Source organism: Leucoraja erinacea, chromosome 19 (assembly GCF_028641065.1).
Source record: "Leucoraja erinacea ecotype New England chromosome 19, Leri_hhj_1, whole genome shotgun sequence".
In the NCBI taxonomy this organism is placed as follows: Eukaryota; Metazoa; Chordata; class Chondrichthyes; order Rajiformes; family Rajidae; genus Leucoraja; species Leucoraja erinaceus.
The window spans coordinates 35,198,951-35,219,430 of record NC_073395.1 but is presented as its reverse complement, the minus strand read 5'-3'; the positions used below and the strand labels follow the sequence as shown (position 1 = coordinate 35,219,430).

The window sequence follows — 20,480 nt, the reverse complement described above, 5'->3', positions numbered from 1 at the left end:
GTAGGAGGTGACGGGTGACGGAAATGTCGGAGGTTAATGTGTTGGGTGCGGAGGCTGGTGAGGTGAAAGGTGAGGAATAGGAAAACTGTCATTGCTTCTGCGGGGAGGGAGAGCGAGAGCAGAACCATGAGACACAGGGGAGACTCATGTGAGGGCTCAATCTATGACAGAAGGGAGGAACCCACATTCCCAGAAGAATGAGGACATCACAGAAGTCCTAATATGGAATACCTCATATTGGGAGCAGATGCAGTGGAGACAGAGGAATTGAGAGTTGGCAATGGCATCTTTGCAAGGGGCAGGGTGGGAAACTGTGGTCCAGATAACTGTGGGAGACGGTAAGTTTGTAATAGATGTCAGTCGATACCCAGTCTCCTACAAACCCACTTGTCTTTGGGATGTGGGAGGAAACTGGAGCACCTGGAGGAAACCCACATGGTCACAGGGAGAAAATGCAAACTCTACGCAGACAGCACTCCAGATCAGGATTGAACCTGAGTCTCTGGCGCTGTGAGGCACCAACTCCACAAGCTGTGGGGGACACTGTGCCGCTCTTCAGTTGTTGCTTTTAAAAATAACCTATACTGGGAAACTTTTTGAATCTCTCCCTGCACTGAGACCCGACCTTTTCTCGTCGGGTCTCAGTCGTCGTTGAGGCCGTAACGAGGAGCGGCCTCCAACAGGAAGAGACCGGGGACTCAGGTGTCGACTCACCTCACCGTCGCGGAGCTGGCCGGGTCCAGAGCGGTGGAGGAGCGCTGCTGCTGATGATGCTGTTGTTGCAGGATGCTGCTGCTGCTGCTGCTGGAGAGTCGGAGGGTCGCTACAGGTCTGTGGACGACGGCGCCGAGCCCACGGCTCCCTGGAGGGAGACCGCTTTTCGGGGCTGGATAGGTAATGTTTCGGCGGCCCTTCATCTCCCGCCCGAGTTGAGGGGACAAATCATCGAAGAGCTCCTGGAGCGGGGCCTAGCACCACTGCCCCGCGCGGCTGGAATGGCCGCGGACTCTGCGAGCGCACGCCGGGGGCTCCCACATCAAGACCCGGTGTGCGACCTTGCATCACCCGGCGTGGCTCTAATGGCCGCGGGACAATCGCCATCGCCAGCCGGGGGCTATGACTTTGACTCTGACATCGGGGGGGGGGAGAGTGCAGTGGAGAGATACGTTTATTTGGCCTCCATCACAGTTATGTGATGGATGTTTATGTTAAATGTAATTATGTTGTGTCTGGGGTCTATTTGTGTGTTATGTATGGCTGTAGAAACGGCATTTCGTTTGGACCTCCAGGGGTCCAAATGACAAATAAATTGATTCTGATTCTGATTCTAATCCTGCAAAGCTCTGCTTCAATAGATGAAACTGATTACAATATAGCCTCTCAGGATTACACTGAGGCCTGGAAAGGATTCAACGCTGTTGATGCAGCGTAAGACCTATATTTATACTTGCCATCTGGTGTTACTTCAGGTCTGATGATAATTTTAATTTGATGTTTTGTCCCAAAGGGGATTGTTGCAACCGATTATACTCAAATATTTTTCATGTCAATTGTACTTAATCTTTGCATTATACCATATTAAGTAATTAAATCAGGTAATGACTGAAAGGTGGAAGAATACATCAGATTTACAAAAAGTTTTATTACCGATAGATTTGAAGACAAACATCGTCCATAAAACCAAATGTTATTATTCTAACTGATATCAAGATTATGAATGGATCAGCATTATGGAGGGTTCAGGGTGGTTTTTATCTACAGATTAGGAAGGAAATTGGCATATGTAGAAGCAAATTTATCAGCAAACAATTTACAAGGCAACAGAATAGCAAATGGTAATGCAGTAGATTTAGGTTGTCAAATTGCCTTTCATAAAGCTGCATCATCAAATGGAGAATTAGGTCAGGAGCTGTAGAAACAGGGGCATGCAGTAAAGTGACATATTTACTAGTTTCAGGACAGTCAGAAGAATAGGAGTAAAGAGTATTTTCTTGGGAGCTGAGTGATCATGTCAATTACCAAATAAAATTGGCATTTAGTGCAGCCATCATTCGTCTAGATCATACTTGAGGAGGTAGCAGGATCAAAAGGTATATCAGAAATACAATTCCTTTGATGGTGGAGAAATTGGAGATAGATTTTTGGGAGTGGTAGAAAATAAGAAAGGCATCCTGTGGTGTGGATGGGAATCTGAAAACACCCGTCGTGGGCATTGTGGAAATTAAAAACACCATCCCTCCGGATGAAAGGACAAAAATTGCTGGAGTAACTCAATGGGCCAGGCAGCATCTTTGGAGAACATGGATAGGTAATGTTTCAGGTCAGGACCCTTCATCAGACTGATAGCGGGAGGGAGCAGAAGAAAGCTGGAAGAGAGGAGAGGCAGGCCAAATCATGGCAGGTAATAGGTGGATGAAAATGAGGGGGAGAGGTTGTAGCGTGTTGGTTGGATCAAAGGCTAGAGATTAGATCTAAAGATGTGAGAAGAAAGAATTGAAACATTGTAAATTGTTCCTCCAGTTTGTGAGTGGCCTCACTCTGGCAATGGAAGAGACCCAAGACAGAAATGTCACTATGAGAATCAGTAGGTTTTGGCAGACCGAACGTAAGTGTTTGACGAAATGGTCGTTGTGTCCATGCTTGGTCTTGCCGATGAATAGGAGGTAACATCGATGTTTTGTTAAACCCTTGCATATGAACATCGGATGCAGTAGATGAGGTTAGAGAAACTGCACATGGACCTGTCTCATCTGGAAGGACTGCTGAAGTCCCTGGATGGAAGCATGGTAGGAGGTACAGGGACATTTCTCAGGATGACGGTGAGACTAAGATAACATCTGTCAAGGTTGGTGGGAGAAAAAGGGCAGTGTGCTTCTTCCTGAGCAGCGCGGTCTTTATAAGTTGAATGGGGACTGCAATTGTGCTCTATTAATAATAGATTTAAAAGTGGCAAGTCTTCCAATGCCAAATCTGTTAAGATATTTTTAAAATGCCATAATTTTTTTTGCAAAGGTGCCACAGACTATAGCACAAAAAATTATGTTTGAAATAACAAATCTTTAAAGGTGCTATAATGTTTGCAAATTGTGACATGTTTCGTGCTACCAACCCTTCACGAATATGGTCAGCCCCAGGAAAAAACCTTGTTCTCCTGTGCCTGGCCAACATTTTCTTCATTTCTTCAGCAGTACAACAAAACGGTAAATGATTATTTTTCTTACTACATTTGGGAGACAATGTTGAGTGAAAGCTGCTGCGGTATGATATAATAATCCTAACTCTTATTTCAAATTAATTATTTGTACCATGTAGTAATTTTTTGTACCACGTTTTTGGAACTCATGAAATTCATTCCGTTTTTTACATCTTGCACAAATATTTGAAGGGTTTGTCATTGAAAGACTTACCTCTTTTAATTTAGTTATTTGAATCCAATACTTAATTTAGTTTGGTTCTTTGTGTTAGTTGAATTTGAGAAAGAGATTTTTGTTTTGTCCAGCGAAACTGAATTCCCTTTGCCTGACATTTGATCTTTCAGTTAAAAGATGTGTTTTGTGCTTACTCCTTCAGGGTTTAAGTGAATACAAGCGTAACTTCAGGTGGAACGATTCAAAGAGATCACGCTCTAGTAGTCCTGATTCTAAACAGAAAATAGCATGGGCAGGTGTCCCTTCGGAACTGCTTGGTAAGATTTTACTATGATGTTTTTCCCAAGGATCAATTTGATTCAGTTGTTTAATTTGCACGTCAAACTTATTGTCCAAGCTTTGATCTTAATCTATGGTATCAAACAAGGCTATGTCTTAGTCCCAACAACTTTCTCAATCCTTCTCTTGGATCGCTGCACCTTACCTCTTATAAGCTGTCCATGTTCAAGTTCAAGTGAGTTTATTGTCATGTGTCCCTGTATAGGACAATGAAATTCTTGCTTTGCTTCAGCACACAGAACATAGTAGGCATTTACTACAAAACAGATAGGTGTGTCCATATACCATAATATAAATATATACACACATGAATAAATAAACTGATGAAGTGCAAATAACAGAAAATGGGTTATTAATAATCAGAGTTTTGTCCGAGCCAGGTTTAATAGCCTGATGGCTGTGGGGAAGTAGCTATTCCTGAACCTGGTTGTTGCAGTCTTCAGGCTCCTGTACCTTCTACCTGAAGGTAGCAGGGAGATGAGTGTGTGGCCGGGATGGTGTGGGTCTTTGATGATACTGCCAGCCTTTTTGAGGCAGCGACTACGATAAATCCCCTCGATGGAAGGAAGGTCAGAGCCGATGAAGGAATGGACTGTTTACTACTTTTTGTAGTCTTTTCCTCTCCAGGGCACTCAAATTGCCGAACCAAGCCACGATGCAACCAGTCAGCATGCTCTCTACTGTGCACCTGTAGAAGTTAGAGAGAGTCTTCCTTGACAAACCGACTCTCCGTAATCTTCTCAGGAGTAAAGCGAATTTGTAGGACACATGGGAAACTGCAACCAACGTCACCCCTTGTCCAGAATCAAGATCACTCCATCTTTGTTAATTGAGCTCGTTTGCAGATGACACTTGTATTGCTGCAGGTTGAAGGCCGCTTTCTAAGCCATCATTGACATATCGTGACACGTGAGAAATATACTTTACACTTAATATCAGCAAAACAAAGACTCTTTAGTATCCTTTCTCCCACTACATAACACTGCACAACTCTGACAAAAAGGTCTACAGTGAGACCCAGGAATAAATTGTACTTGAGTTTGACTTGATTGTATTTATGCATGGTATATCTGATTTATTTAAATAGCATGCAAAACATAGTTTTTCACTATGCCTCGGTACACGTGACAATAATTTACCTAATCCAAATACATGGACCACTTCCCATAACTTGGGTGCCGCCATTGATAATGAAATTTATCTTTGGCTTCAGTGTAACATTGCAGGCCTTGATCATTGTGAGGAACAAAGTATTTGAAGATTAAGTCTTCAAACCTGTCACAAAAGGTATACCAGGCAGCAGTGATTGGGCCTTCGTGTATGCTTCTGAAACATAGTCTTACTGTAGGCAGAGACATACCAATAATAGTGTTTGTGTGAAATTCTGCAAATGGATTAGAAGGATTAATCAAACAATGTCAGTATTCAGACTTGGGCCAGTAACCCCAATGTTGAGAGCCTAGTCAACTCTGTTGGATAAACCATGGAGTATGCATGACTGACACCAGACCGCCAGAACAGGCACTCTATTCCAAGCTAGTCGTAGCAAGATAGGCAGGGGGGAAAAAAATCAAGGATGTTCTCAAAGCTTCCATGAATATGAATAATACCACATCGACTTATAGGAATCCCTGGCCGATAAGCACACACAATGGAGAAGTAGTATTCAGCCTTTGAGAATCCTGAATGCAATTGATGGGACATAAGTTCATTTAAACACCAAAAGAGCACACCAGTTACCAAACTATTTGCCTGCCTGACTGGTCAATCATCACCTGCCCCACCCGTTGCAGAATCTGCAGGTCCCACATTAGCCTAAGCAGTAATGCGTGAAATAGTATAATTTAAAATGGTTACAGTAAAAAGGATTTTAAATACCTTTTTTATTTGTATTTTAGGAAATACTAGGGAACCAAATTTTATCTCAAAGAAACGAGTGCCATATTACAGACCTCAAGTTTCACAATCTTTTCAATGGGACGGGAATAGTGAAACAAGCAATACATTTAATAAACCAATACCAAATTTCCGTGAACAAGTGAAGTTGCAATCTTCTGAAGTCAATGAAAGAGTAATTGAGAAGAGTCAAGTGAGCCATAAAGAATGCAAAACACCTGATGGTCCTCGGAAGCCTAAAGTGCCCAGATCGTGGTCTGCAGACTGTCATTTGCACTCAGTGCTAGAACCAACAGCGGCCACAAACAAGCAATTGGCTACAGATGCTCAGAAAACAAAGGACAACAATATATCATGTAGGAAGAATGTTGTGGATAAGGCAGTTGGTGCTGATGTAAGTAGAAACAATGATTATTGAGTTGATTCATTGAATGCCAAAATGAAAATGTAATCATATTCTGATCCTTTTGACATTTTTTCAAAATATTTTAGGAACGTATATACATATTTTAAAATAATTTACAATATTATGATGAAATGGTTTTATTTATCCACATCTTCAATATATTATGTGATAGGGGAACCCTGGCTTTGTGAAAATAGCTTATACTCATGACATATTTTGGGATTTGAAAAGTGACAGAGCGGACTGTGAATGTGATACTAAAATGATTGTTATGGCAAACAATCAAAAGTTTGATCAAAGAGGAATATCTCTGTCTAGAATTTTAATACAAAGAGGAGCGAGATAAAGTAGTTTGAGCAAGAATGCAAATATTAGAGCTGTGGATGCAGAAAGCAAGGTTGTTATGAGTAGAGTGAACAGAATTGAAATAGTCCAATTCTAGAATTGATGGGGCACTAACTTCTTTGAGGGTTTTAAGTGTGGAGAAGGTGACAAAGATTGGAAGGTGCAAAACTAAGGAATAGTTTGAAAAGCTGGGTGAAATGTCTAGTTCACAGGTTGCTTAATCAGGAGCTATAGAGGATAGTGAGTAGAGATCTGATTGGGAATAGGATTTGTGTGTTTGCAAACATGTGGCAACGTCTCACAGTTTAGAATAAATCAAGGCCAACCACCTATGATTTAGGGTTATTGATTCTGAAAGAAACAAAACACAGATGTAAAAATATCAACAACAGATGAGCTGATGTCCTAGTCATCATCATCATCATCATCATCATCATCATCATCACCATCATCATAGTTGAAAACATCAACGGGCACGGTGCCTTACAATGCTATGTACGACAGTGATCGCAACTTCTGCTGAAGTGTGGATGGCCATTGGCTCGCTAGGAGCTCACCCGCCCTTTGACAGGTCTTGTTTTTGGTCCTGCAGGCCCCTCCTCACCTGGTGGAATTGGGTTATGTCATGAAGATGGAAGTAAATAATCTTAATAATATTCATACGTAGTCTGAAGTTCATCCCAGGGCCAAAAATAAGATAGAAGTTGTGAACAGTTTGGTACAGATCCAGATTTAGAATAGTTTATTGTCATGTATATTAGGGTGTATGAAACTATTTGCTCACCTGATCCTCACAGAATAAATGGTATACATACAATAAAGATAAATACAGCAATAAATATAACAACGATTGCAAAAGAGCAGAATGGTGCAAGATTTGAAGTGCACAAACAAAATAATGGAATATCCAAATAATGTAGAGTTGTGAGTAAGAGTATGCGGCAGCTGCTCCGGGAAGGGAGTGTGAGAAAGGCAATTGGTTCTGATACCCATGGGAAAGAACTTAGGAGCCTAAAGGTCCAGGCTTTCAAGCTCCTGTGTCTTGTCCCAGAAGGTAAAAGAGAGAAAAGGGAAACTGGGCAGGCATCCTTGACCATACTTGCCGCCTTTCTGATGCAATACACTGTAAAGATGAACTGCAAGGAAGGAAATGATGAGACTGTGATGGACCGGGCTTGTTGACCACTCTCACATGGGCGGAAATCCTAGATGGAGAGGTATCCATCATTTTTACAGCAGATCTGTTGGCACATTTCTCCCCATTCCCCACTCCCTTTTTTTTAAACAGATAGGGAGGGTTGTCAAAGTTAATGACAAACTGGATGGTCCTGATTGTTTCAGCAAAAAGTAGTTCAAAAGTAACATTTAAAAATATATAATTCAAAATACTATGAACAATTAAAACAAATAATTCAAATCAAAAATATAAATTACCTAGTATTTCCTCCTCTTTGAAATGAATTACGTTCATGTCACTGCTGTGCCACTTGGTTCAGGGCCAATGTCAGTAAGCAGATTCCCCATATGTGCTGAGGAATTATGAGAAACTCATATTCACTGATAAAATTCTGATAAAATTTCATGAATTTCTATATACCGTTCTGTCAATATTGAAGATGTTTTGCTGTTATTTATAGGTTAGCTATGCACTCCAGAGGAAAGCAGGATTGAAGACTGCACCACAGAAGAGTTTAGGGAGAAGCTCTGAGTATCAACGGCAATTTGATTGGAAAAGTCAAATAAATAATTCACCGTTACTGACTGCAGAGCAGGTATTCGCTATCTTGCCTCATATTTCATTGAGCAGTCTATTTGAGAAAAGTCCTTAGAAGAGTATAATCAGTCCAAGGTTACCAGTTAACTTTAGAAAGGATGACAAATGCTAACCCAAGGGTTTTATGGATGATCCTACGATGGAGAATGTAAGGAAAGCATTGTGCAAACAGTTAAAGTCTGGGTCACAATCAATGACAAACTAATTTGAGTGCAGAATGCAGAGGAGACTCAAGTTGACATTGTAAAAAATTAAACTTAAGAAGTTAAATGTAACATTGTTTTTTTGTGAATCTGACACTTGTGAGATTACAAATTGGGGTCAAGGCCATGGAGAGACTTTACATGAAAATATTAAATTTAAGGTTTCAATGGGTTAGGAGCTCAGAATATTTAGTGATTAGATATTGGAGGTGTAAATTGGGATGTGGCAGCAAATTATTGTCTGCTCATTTGGGATTTTTGGGAATAGGAGTGTGAGAATGTGAATAGTCCATCTGGGAAGTAATGGAAGCCAGCATTAGTGAAGCCTGTATTAAAGCAGAGAGATAGAGAAGGGTAGTTATGGAGGGGGAAGTATGCAGATACTGTTAATACTTGTGGTGAGAGAAGATTTTATAAAGATCTTAAATAAGTCAACAGGAATGCAAGATTCTGCAGAGAGTGGTGGACTCAGCCCGATCCATCACAGGCACAGTCTTCCCCACCATCGAAAGCATCTGCACAAGGCTCAATAAGGCAGCATCTGCTATCAAGGATCCCCACCATCCAGCCCATGCCCTCTTCTTGGTGTTACTTTCGGGCACAAAGTAAAGATTCAGGAGCAGCAACTTTTCTACAACTATCAAGTTCTTTGAACTGACCTGCACATAGAAACATTGAAAAATAGATGCAGTAGTAGGCCATTCGGGCCTTCGAGACAGCACCGCCATTCAATATGATCATGGCTGATCATCTTAAATCAGTACCCGGTTCCTGCTTTTTCCGCATATCCCTTGATTCCTTTAGCCATAAGAGCTAAATTTAACTCTCTTGGCCAACCCCTTATTCTTAAACTGAGACCCCTGGTTCTGGACTCCCCCAACATCTGGAACATTTTTCCTGCATCTAGTTTGTCTAATCCCTTAAGAATATTCATATGTTTCTATGATCCCCTCTCATCCTTCCAAATTCCAGTGAATACAGGCTCAGTCGACCCATTCTTTCTTCATATATCAGTCCCGCCATCCTGGGAATTAACCTGGTGAACCTACGCTGCACTCCCTCAATAGCAATAATGTCCTTCCTCAAATTAGGAGAGCAAAATTGCACACAATACTCCAGGTGCGGTCTCACCAGGGCCCTGTACAACTGCAGTACTTGCTCCTTGCTCCTAAACTCAAATCCTCTCGCAATGAAGGCCAACATGCCATTAGCTTTCTTCATTGCCTGCTGTACCTGCATGCTTACTTTCAGCGACTGATGTACAAACACGCTCGGGTCTCGTTGCACTTCCCCTTTTCTTAATCTGACTCCATTCAGATAATAATCAGCCTTCCTGTTCTTGCCACCAAAGTGGATAACCTCACATTTATCCACGTTATACTGCATCTTCCCACTCACCCCACCTATCCAAGTCACCCTTCAGCCTCATAGCATCCCCATCGCAGCCCACACTGCCACCCAGCTTTGTGTTATTCGCAGACTTTGAGATGTCACATTTAATTCCCTTGTGTAAATTGTTAATATATATTGTAAATAACTGGGGTACCGAGCCTTGCGGTACCTCACTAGTCACTGCCTGCCATTCTGAAAAGAACCTGTTAATTCCTCCTCTTTGCTTCCTGTCTGCCAACCAGTTCTCTATCCATGTCAATACCCTACCCTCAATACTACGTACTCTAATTTTGCACACTAATCTCTTGTGTGGAACCTTGCCAAAGGCTTTTTGAAAGTCCAGATACACCACATCCACTGGCTCTCCCTTATCCACTATGCTTGTTACATCCTCATAAATTCCGGAAGATTAGTCAAGCATGATTTGCCCTTCATAAATCCATGCTGACTTTGACTGAACCTGTCATTGCTTTCCAAATGCGCTGCTATAACATCTTTAACAATCGACTCGAGCATCTTCCCCACTACCGATGTAAGGCTAACTGGTCTATAATTCCCCGTTTTCTCTCTCCCTCCTTTCTTAAAAAGTTGAGTTTGGCTACCCTCCAGTCCACAGAAACTGATCCAGAGTCGAGAAAACATTGGAAAAGATCACCAGTGCATCCATAATTTCTAGGGCCACTTCCTTGGACAAATCCGGAAGTGGCGGCGCTGGTGAACGGCTGAGGCTCGCCTGCAGTCCGTTTGTCTTTACTTTTTTGTGTTGTTTTTTTCGTTTTGTCTAGCTATGTTTTTGGTTTTTTAGGTTGTGTTTATGTGGGGGGGGGGGGGGGGGGGGTGGGTTGAAACAGAGCTTGCTGTCTCTCCCTTCGGGGGAATGCAACTTTTTTGTCATATCCCCATTCTCTGCCTCCGTCTGCGCTGAGGCCTAATGGCGGAGCTGGCGACCTCGAGGCTCCGGAGGCAGCCTGTCAGGACTCGCCCTGGGCTCGCTCCCGTGAGGGCGGCCCAGCTCGGGGCTGGAACGGCGCTCCCGTGAGGGGCTGTGACGCTCCCGTGAGGGCGGCCCAGCACGAGGGAAACGGCGCTCCCGTTGGGGCGGCCCAGTTCCTGTGAGGGTGGCCCAGCTCCTGTGAGGGCGGCCCAGCTCGAGGGTAACGGCGCTCCCGTCGGGGCGGCCCAGCTCGAGGGTGGAACGGCGCTCCCGTCGGGGCGGCCCAGCTCAAGGGTGGAATGGCGCTCCCGTGAGGGCGGCCCAGCTCGAGGGTGGAACGGCGCTCCCGTCGGGGCGGCCCAGCTCGAGGGTAACGGCGCTCCCGTGAGGGCGGCCTGGCGCGGGGCTGAGATGCTCACGTGAGGGCGACCCGGCTCGGGGCTGGAACGGTGCTCCGGTGGCTGAGACGGCGTTCTGGCGGCGGCGGCCTGAGTCCGGGGTTCGGCCGCGGGCCAGTGGACGACGTCGTCAACAGCTGCGTCCGCTGGACTGGAGGGCGGCAGCTTCGACCACCCCGGGCCGCGGTGTTTGAACCGGCCCGTTCGCGGAGCTCGGTGAGCCGCGGGACTGATCTACCATCGCCCGGTGGGGTATCGCCTCAGCGCAGAGGGAGAAGAGGAGGGAAGAGACTGCAGCCCTAAGATTTTTGCCTCCATCACAGTGAGGAGGTGCTTGGTGGACTCACTGTGGTGGATGTTAATTTGTGTTTACTGTCTGTTCTGTTGTCTATTATTGTATTATTGTATGTATGACTGCAGGCACGAAATTTTGTTCAGACTGAAAGGTCTGAATGACAATAAAGGAAATTCAATTCAATTCAATTCAATTGAGTACTCTGGGATCCAGAGTTATCCGGGGATCCAGATCTGGGGAGTTATCTGCCTTCAGTCACAAAAGTTTACCTAACATCATTTCCTGACTAATGTGAATTCCCTTCAGTTCCTCCCTCCCACTCGATCCTCAGTCCCCTAGTATTTCTGGGGATTGTTTATGTCTTAGTGAAGACAGAACAAAAGTACTCAGTTGGTTACACAAAAAAGCTGGAGAAACTCAGCGGGTGCAGCAGCATCTATGGAGCGAAGGAAATAGGCAAAGTTTCGGGACGAAACCCTTCTTCAGACGTCTGAAGAAGGGTTTCGGCCCGAAACGTTGCCTATTTCCTTCGCTCCATAGATGCTGCTGCACCCGCTGAGTTTCTCCAGCTTTTTTGTGTAACCTTCGATTCTCCAGCATCTGCAGTTCCTTCTTAAACAAAAGTACTCAGTTAACTGTTCTGCCATTTCCTTGTTTCTAATTTAATCCTCTCTCATCAAAGGTTCACTACATACCACTTCCTAACGTGGCCTTATTTTCTAATTGGCATTAATATTTTTTTGCAGTATTTCTATTCATTTTTTTCTAGAATTTATGTGTAAGTAGTTTTGTCTATTTTTGGGTTATGTGCCAGATGCTGCAGGAAGCCAGATTTTCATTATACTTGTACCTCAACTAGTTGTTCATATGACAATACATTTCATTTGACTTACTGTACAAATGTCTTAAGAGAACACATGTTGTGTCATCTAAATGAATAATGTGATGACTTTGATATGCACTAACAAGGGAAGAAGACTCTGTCAAGCTTTCTAATTAGATCAAACAAAAAAAATATTTGATATTATGTCAACAGCTTTTGAATTAGTTAGTCTATCTCATGTCTCCACAAAAGTTTTATAGTTACGCATATGAATGTTGTTTATATATTCAAAAAATTCTTGACACATGGTGCAGTCTAAATTATTATTGGTAACATTAAGAAATATTATCCCTCTTCAGATTATTCATACCAAATCTCAGGCACTTCAAAAGGGTAAGAAGATCTGTGAAACAGAATATTCAAGTCAGTTTAGAGGTACGCAACCACCTAAAGGACCACGCTTGCGTAAAGATTTTGAAGAGAAAGCTTTAGTGTGTGAAATGGGAAGCCTTTCTCCTCTGAAGGTAATTGTATATTGCCTGCTTGATTTTTTAAATGGTCAACAAAAAGAAAAATCTGAAAATCTCTCAGCATGTTTGTGTCTACTTTGTTGTGCTTCTGATGTCCTTCCCCAGCTGGAAACATTGACGGAATTAATTCTAGTTCTTGGTTAGGCAAATTTCAGCTGGTCAAGCACGTTTCAGCAGGCCAGGCAGCATATGTGCAGAAAGAAACAGTTAACATTTCAGTCCAAATACCCTTCTATTTGTACTTCTATCATCTGCAAATGTTTAAAAGCATTTCAGGTATAGAAAAACCGGGACTGTTTTGGGTTGCTGATGTTCGGAAAAGCCTGATGAAATAGTTTGATTTAAATAAAGAATACATGGGTACAGGAATTGCACTCCTTGGTCGAGCATGTTAAACATACAAAAACATGGATTAGGAGCAGGCCTGGACACTTTGAGCCAGCTCCACAATTCAGTAAGATTGTGGCCTATTTGTGTGTAACCTCAACTATGCATTAAATTCTAACGTTTCATGCATGCCTTTTCAGTATCTTTCTCTTAAAAATATTCAAGGGTTCCGCATCCACCACAGGAAGAGAATTCCAAAGACAACTCTCATCCCTGTCTTAAATGGATGACACCCTTATTTTTAAACAATCCCCATAGTGATATATTCTCCAATGAGAATAAAATAACATACCTTTAGAATGGAGATGAGGTGGAATTTCTATGGCCAGAGGGCTGTGAATCTGTGGAATTCCTTGCCACGGATAGCTGTGAAGGCATTGGGTATTTTTAAAGCAGAGATTGTTAGGTTTTTGATTGGTGAGGGCGTCAAAGGATACAGGAAGAAGGCAGGACTCGGGCACATCATAGTCACAGGCTTCCAGGTAAAAAACAACCTTTAACCATCACCAGCCTCTGCTTCCTTGGCAGATGCCAAAGATTTAAAAGTGGACCGCTTCCAAGTGGCTGAGCGTTATATCCTTAAAATGATGGAATTGATGGCTTACTGGCTAATCAGGAGAGGCACATATTAGTCACATGCATTTCCCATGCATATGATAAAGAAACAAGAATGTCCCACCTCTGAAAGAGCTTAGGCTTTGCTTCCTAAGAGCTACATTGAGCCAGTACTCCCTGTATCTGGAAACTGCTCAAGTCAGTTGTGTTTTGCTCTGCAAAATTATCTTCCAAGCTCTGGAATGAGTAGACTTAAAGCTTAGTGTGCTATATTGCCTCAAATTGGATAATTGACCACCCATGATATATGAAAATCCTGGAGAGTATAGGAGATACATCAACAAAATTTATGCAAATATTATTTTCCTTGTTTATTCTCTAAAAACAAACATCCCTCTCATCGAAACACTGTTTTTACTTCTTCTTACGCTCTCTCCACAAAGGTTATATTTTATATGAAAATAAAGGACAGTATGAGGTTTTGATTTATTATTGGACCATGGTACAAAATGAAAAGCTTTGTTTTGCATGCTGTCCAATCAGGCCAGATAATACTACACATAATTACAATGAAGTCAAAAATTAAGTGCAATAGGTAGAGCAATGGGGAAGATACAGGTCACCAGCCTTATTTATTATGGAGCCAATAGAGTACCTGGAATGATGAAGTCCTTTTTTATTCTTATAATAGAAATCAGTAAGACTTAATGCTATTGCCTCAAATGGTATCATTGAGAAGTTCCACCCTGACACTCTCTGATCTGGCACAGAGTATAAGAGCTACATTTCTCCAGTGCTGGAGAATCTCACCAAGCTCTGGCCCTAACGCAGTGACTTAAAATTATGGTTTCTGCTATCACTGAGTAAGCCTGGGACTTTTGTGTTTGACCAAGGATATATGAAAATCCTGGAAGTTATGATACATCAACAAAATCTATGCAAATATTATTTTCCTGATTTCTAAAAACAAAATAACTCTCATCGTCTGTTTTTACTTTTCCTACGCTAAGTCACACAGGTTATATTTTATATAAATGAAGAAACAAGATGTGGAGCTCCAGGGCAAACATCTTCTGAATGAACAGAATCCACAAACAACTGTTCACTCAAACAAAAGACTTAGGTACACAACTTTTATATTTAAAATACCCTGTGTAACTTAATTTATCACATTCATTGGTTTAAACTGTATTTAACATTATTTTGCTGTATCTTTTCCAGAAACTTAAAATCTGAATATAAGACTAATTTTCGATCTCCTGCTCAGTACAAATATGAAGAAGCAGAATGTAGATCTGAAGGGGTTAGTAAATATTTGCATAGACTTGCTGCATGAATGTCACTTGCACTACTGTAATGCCTGTATGGGCAATTCAATAGTGCCTTTAGAAAAGTCAGTTTGCCTTGCCGTTACACTTAAATACCTCCCTCATGACAATGATTCATGTATTTTGTAAAGATTTGAATTAATTTCAATGTACCTTTAAACCTGATTTGTAAAGGTTGTGATTGCACTTCCATGCAATTTTTCACTCACCGTATCCTGCAAATTCTTGTTACTTCACAGCTTTTAATTTAAAATGTATTTTCGTCATTGAATTTACACTAGCAGATTATTTTAAACCATACTTCTTTTTAAACAGGGAACTGAAATCAACCTAATTTCCCCTTGGTATGTGGAGGTTAGTTTTTAGATTAAATTTTGAATGATTATTTTTGTTTATACTAATACACACTTAGCGTAACACCAAAAAAAAAACAGAAACTGCTCTAAGTTAGTAGCCAACATATTTTCTGTGAAGAAAGGGACTCGTATTAGTGAAAATTACCTGTCCTAATTTGAGTACATTTTGAAACTACACTGTAATTGGTGCATTACAAGAAGAACAACATTTTAATGTCACAGGTGAAGGAACTTCGAGAGAAAGCTGAAGCATATAAGAGGAGAGCGCGCGGTACTCACTTCTCCCGGGATCACCTCACCCAAATTCTATCTGAACAAAATAAGCTGTGGGATGTGTCCTCAACATCTGATAGTGAAGAAGAAGTCAGTGAAAGTGTTAAAGCTCTGGACCTCGCAAGGTATGGCTCGAGGAAATGAATGATCCAGGGCAACTTCATTAAAAATAATAATAATATTTACATCAAATTAAAGGCAATTTTTTAGAGTTTGTTTTTGAATTATGCATTTGACAAAAAAAAGTAATTTGTTTTTGCGAGTAGCTAGATTTTATTTCTTGTTCTTGATTGTGTATTGCACAGACATGGCCTTATTCAAGAAAATATCTGGCTTGCATGACATGCAGAAGTTGTATCTGCAAGATATGAAGTCATTTCATATTATTGAGAACACCCAGAGAATATTCCCTGGTAGTGAAATGTCTTCATATTTTTAGGGCCAGAAGTACGCACATATCCAGCATGCAAAAAAAAAGAAGCGTATCCACAAGACAAAACGCTATGTCATCACCAAAGGCCAGGACAAAATACAGTGGTATTCCAGATGTACCTACCCTTCCAGTCAGCAGGAAATTGGCATGGAATGATGAGGAAGAGAAACCACATGAAGCAGGAGGTGACCAAGTCCAAATTTGTGAAACTAAGAACGTGGTTGAAGAGAATGCAGACGTGGAAGCAGTTATGGAAAGGTAGTACTGGTTGATGAAAATGTGTATCAGATAGCAGTGAAAGGGTGCGGGAGAGAGGCTGGCAGGGGAAGTAGAAAAACAGTACTATTTAAATGAAGTCTAAACTTTGGGTTAAAACTTCCAATATGTCAAGTTAATTCTTTTATGTAATCAAATTTACCTGACTTTGTTCAAATCCCAATAAAATAGTAAGATTAAACGAAAACTTACCAGTTCAAAGTTTGATCATTATTTTATGAGGAGTACGTTGAGGGAATACGTGAAACATAGAAACATAGAAATTAGGTGCAGGAGTAGGCCATTCGGCCCTTCGAGCCTGCACCGCCATTTAATATGATCATGGCTGATCATCCAACTCAGTATCCCGTACCTGCCTTTTTTACCCCTGATCCCTCTGATCCCCTTGGCCACAAGGGCCACATCTAACTCCCTCTTAAATATAGCCAATGAACTGGCCTCAACTACCCTCTGTGGCAGAGAGTTCCAGAGATTCACCACTCTCTGTGTGAAAAAATCTCCTATCTCGGTTTTAAAGGATTTCCCCCTTATCCTTAAGCTGTGACCCCTTGTCCTGGACTTCCCCAACATCGGAAACAATCTTCCTGCATCTAGCCTGTCCAACCCCTTAAGAATTTTGTAAGTTTCTATAAGATCCCCTCTCAATCTCCTAAACTCTAGAGAGTATAAACCAAGTCTATCCAGTCTTTCTTCATAAGACAGTCCTGACATCCCAGGAATCAGTCTGGTGAACCTTCTCTGCACTCCCTCTATGGCAATAATGTCCTTCCTCAGATTTGGAGACCAAAACTGCACGCAATACTCCAGGTGTGGTCTCACCAAGACCCTATACAACTGCAGTAGAACCTCCCTGCTCCTATACTCAAATCCTCTTGCTATGAAAGCGAACATGCCATGAAGAACCCCGCCAGGACGCATGCGTGTCATTCTTCAAAGCAGCGGTTACTATTTGTGACTTCACAGATCACGTAACAACTAAACATAGTGGAGATTTCAAAGCTACCTGTTGAGTATATGCCGTGGGAAACTAGGTCCGTATTCCATCAATCGTACTTTAATGACTAGGATCAAACTTCGAACATTGTGTCAACATATTTTAGACTGACTATCCGACATTGAAATCCATTACGTTGATTAACACAAAGCTCTGTGATTTCATGCCGTGGAAACTAGCCCCTATCACATCTGCCTTAATGACAAGGAGGAATTGTGTCAATATATTTTAGACATGAATCCGACATTGAAATCCATTAATTGATTAACACAAATTATAGCCCCTATTTAGGGGGTAATTAAATTACAGAACTTAAATTGTTTCTGCAAATGTTCCAGGTTTAATGACTGGTTTATGATAAAATAGTTGGAATGTTTTTTCCCCTGACCATCCTACTGCCTTGAGGATTTGGTCCATTGGTACATCCAACTGCATAGCTGCCGATGTAGCTGCAGCCCTGGTGGAATGAGATTTAAAATATTAGTATCCACCCCAGCCTGTGTTAGAACCTGTTTCAGCCATCTTGAGATGGTCTGGACCGACACTTTTTTGTGTGGTTGCTTATGGCTGACTAAAAGTGCCTTCTCATTGCCTCTGATGATTTTCGTTTTCTCCATATATAATGACAAATGTTTTACTATACAGAGACGATCATCTGTTAGGTAAGACCTAAATTCGATATTGAGGCCCACTGATCCCTGTGTTCTGTTTCACTAATTTATAAATATGAAACGTAATGTTTTCAGATGAAGAAGTCATGTTGTCCAGTCTTAATTTATGTAATGACTGTACTCTTTGTGCCGTGACCAATGCCATTAGCATGACTGTTTTTAATGTCAGTCTATGTAGGGACAGAGCTGTTGCTGGAGGCCAATTCCTGAGCATCTTCAGGACAATACTCACATCCCATATTTGGGAGTACCTGGTTCTTGGAGGATTGGTATTAAAAATTCCCCTCATAGGTTTTGTTACCAGTGGGTGAGTTCCAACAGAGTGACACTCTGTTCCTTGCCATAGATAAGTCGATAAGGCACTTCTGGCGCAGTTGATGGCACTATAACTGAGCCCCTCATCATAATGGAGGCCTGCCAGGTATTCCAGAACAGACGGGATGTTCATATCTCTGTAGGTGATGCTGTTTTTGTTACAATACATCTCCCACTTCCTGATATAGACCAGATACTGTTTTTTGGTGGACTGTCTTTGGGCCGCCAAAATCATGTTCACTGTTCGGTCCGTCAGTCCCAGCTGTAGTAGAGATATTTTTAAACTCTACAAATTAATAAATTCAAATAGTTATAGTTATAAAACATAATTTGATAACTGGTGATTAAGCCTGGATGCGAATAGATCGATATCTGGTGTTCCATATCGTGCTGTAATATCAGCAAATACTTTTTATTCAACATCCATTCGGTGTTTTCATTAAATTTGCGTGACCTGGTGTCTGCCACTAAATTTAGTTTACCTGGTAGGTAAGTAGCTGATATCCAAATATCTCTCAGGATACACCACTGCCAAATTGTATTAGCCAGATTGTCATATGATGTCGATTTGTTTCCACTCATGTTGTTGATATATGCTACCACGGTGGTATTGTCAATCTGTAGTCTAACATGCTGGTGATATGACCCAGTACAATATGACTTTAGGCCATAGAATGCACCCAACATTTCCAGGTAGTTTATGCCCAGTGTTAGTAATAATGATGCCTCCTGAGCAGCCCATCTACCTCCACAGCTGGAGATGGAATTGGTGGCACCCCAACCAAGTGCACTTGCATCAGTTTGTAGCACCATAGAAGGGTTCCTGATAATGATTGGATTGAAACAAAGCCAAATGTTATCTATTCACCATTTTAGTTCCATTATAGCTTTGATTGGTAGCTTCATTGGTCTGTCAAAATGACCAGCATTGATTTTGAGTGCTTGTATTTTTGCTCTCTGTAAATTTTGGTAATGTAAAGTTCCAAATTGTGTGGCTGGAAAAGCAGCCACCATTTTGTCAATTACTTTTGCTACCAATTTGATGGACAGTTACTGATGTCAATGAGGTTATTGCAAGCCTCTATTAAGTCTATAGCCTTTCCCTTTGGCAAAGTCACCAACATGTGAACTGAGTCAAAGGTGAACCCCAAATAGTCCATAGTAGTGGAAGGCGCTAATTTAGATTTAACTGGATGGATAATAAACCCCAGTTTTTCAAATAACTGTTTTGTGGCTGTTACAGTTTGTTTGGCCAATTCCAAAGTTTTGCCCACAATAAGCATGTCATCTAGATATGCCATGACCATGTGTTTTCGTTTCCGTAGAAACGCTAGGGCTGGTTTCAAAATTTTAGTGAACAGCCTGGGGCTGATGTTAATCCATTTGGCAACGCTCTATATTGCCAGAGCTGTCCCATCCAGTTGAATTTTAAGTAACATCTGTGGTCACCTCGTATAGGCACTGAATAGTAATCATTTTTTAATCGATGCTAGCCATGAAGTAACCTTTGGAAATCAATTATTTAGCAGTAACAAAGGTTTCCATTTTAAAATGAATATATTGTACAAATGTATTCAATTTGGTCAGATCTATGATGATGCGACAACCACCATCTTTTTTGATTTTGGTAAAGATATTGGACACGAATTCTAGCGGTTCGTGTTGGGATTTTTCAATTACCTCTTTTGCGTAAGGCCGCTCCAGTTCAGCCTGCGCTTCTGATTTTTCTTTGCCGGAAAGTACGAACATTCGGTTCGGTATATGTTGAACTGGAGGGCTGTACGTGTGTATAATTCTATTGTATATCTCTGGATACTGCTTAAATATAAGTATCGGTAGTTAACATACTCCATGCATCCAGAAAGGAGAGTAAACTCCCCCCCCCAACCTCCATGCTCCCTGCAATTTGTAGGGAACCAGACCTACCTACCTCCATAGTTACCAGTGGCAGGTTTACTTCTTTTTGTAAATCTGTTGATGTTGAGGCGTCGGTGTCTGGGTTTGTGGTTTGGTTGATGTTGGAGGTTTGCGTATCTTCCAAGAAGGCCTCTGGGCCATGGCCTAAGAAAGACTCCTGTTTGGTGTACCGGACCTTCGAGCTTTCACCAGTAGGTCTTGTTCTACTGGTGGGTGCGTAAGGGTGCTGTCTTTGGCCGTGAGTTGCAAAGCAGTGCCAGTGCATCCTGTTG

General features: G+C 41.7%; 1 protein-coding gene across 1 annotated transcript in view; it reads left to right on the top strand.

Annotated features, from left to right (window-relative positions):
• The window catches only part of mdm1 (Mdm1 nuclear protein), a 39,696-nt gene that overhangs the window by 961 nt on the left and 18,255 nt on the right, over positions 1–20,480 (top strand). The window contains exons 2-10 of the mRNA XM_055650824.1: positions 3,571–3,685; positions 5,606–5,997; positions 7,992–8,126; positions 12,533–12,731; positions 14,693–14,768; positions 14,867–14,948; positions 15,289–15,327; positions 15,552–15,727; positions 16,042–16,293. Coding sequence (XP_055506799.1) covers positions 3,571–3,685; positions 5,606–5,997; positions 7,992–8,126; positions 12,533–12,731; positions 14,693–14,768; positions 14,867–14,948; positions 15,289–15,327; positions 15,552–15,727; positions 16,042–16,293 — 1,466 coding nt within the window. The remainder of the gene's footprint in view (positions 1–3,570; positions 3,686–5,605; positions 5,998–7,991; positions 8,127–12,532; positions 12,732–14,692; positions 14,769–14,866; positions 14,949–15,288; positions 15,328–15,551; positions 15,728–16,041; positions 16,294–20,480) is intronic.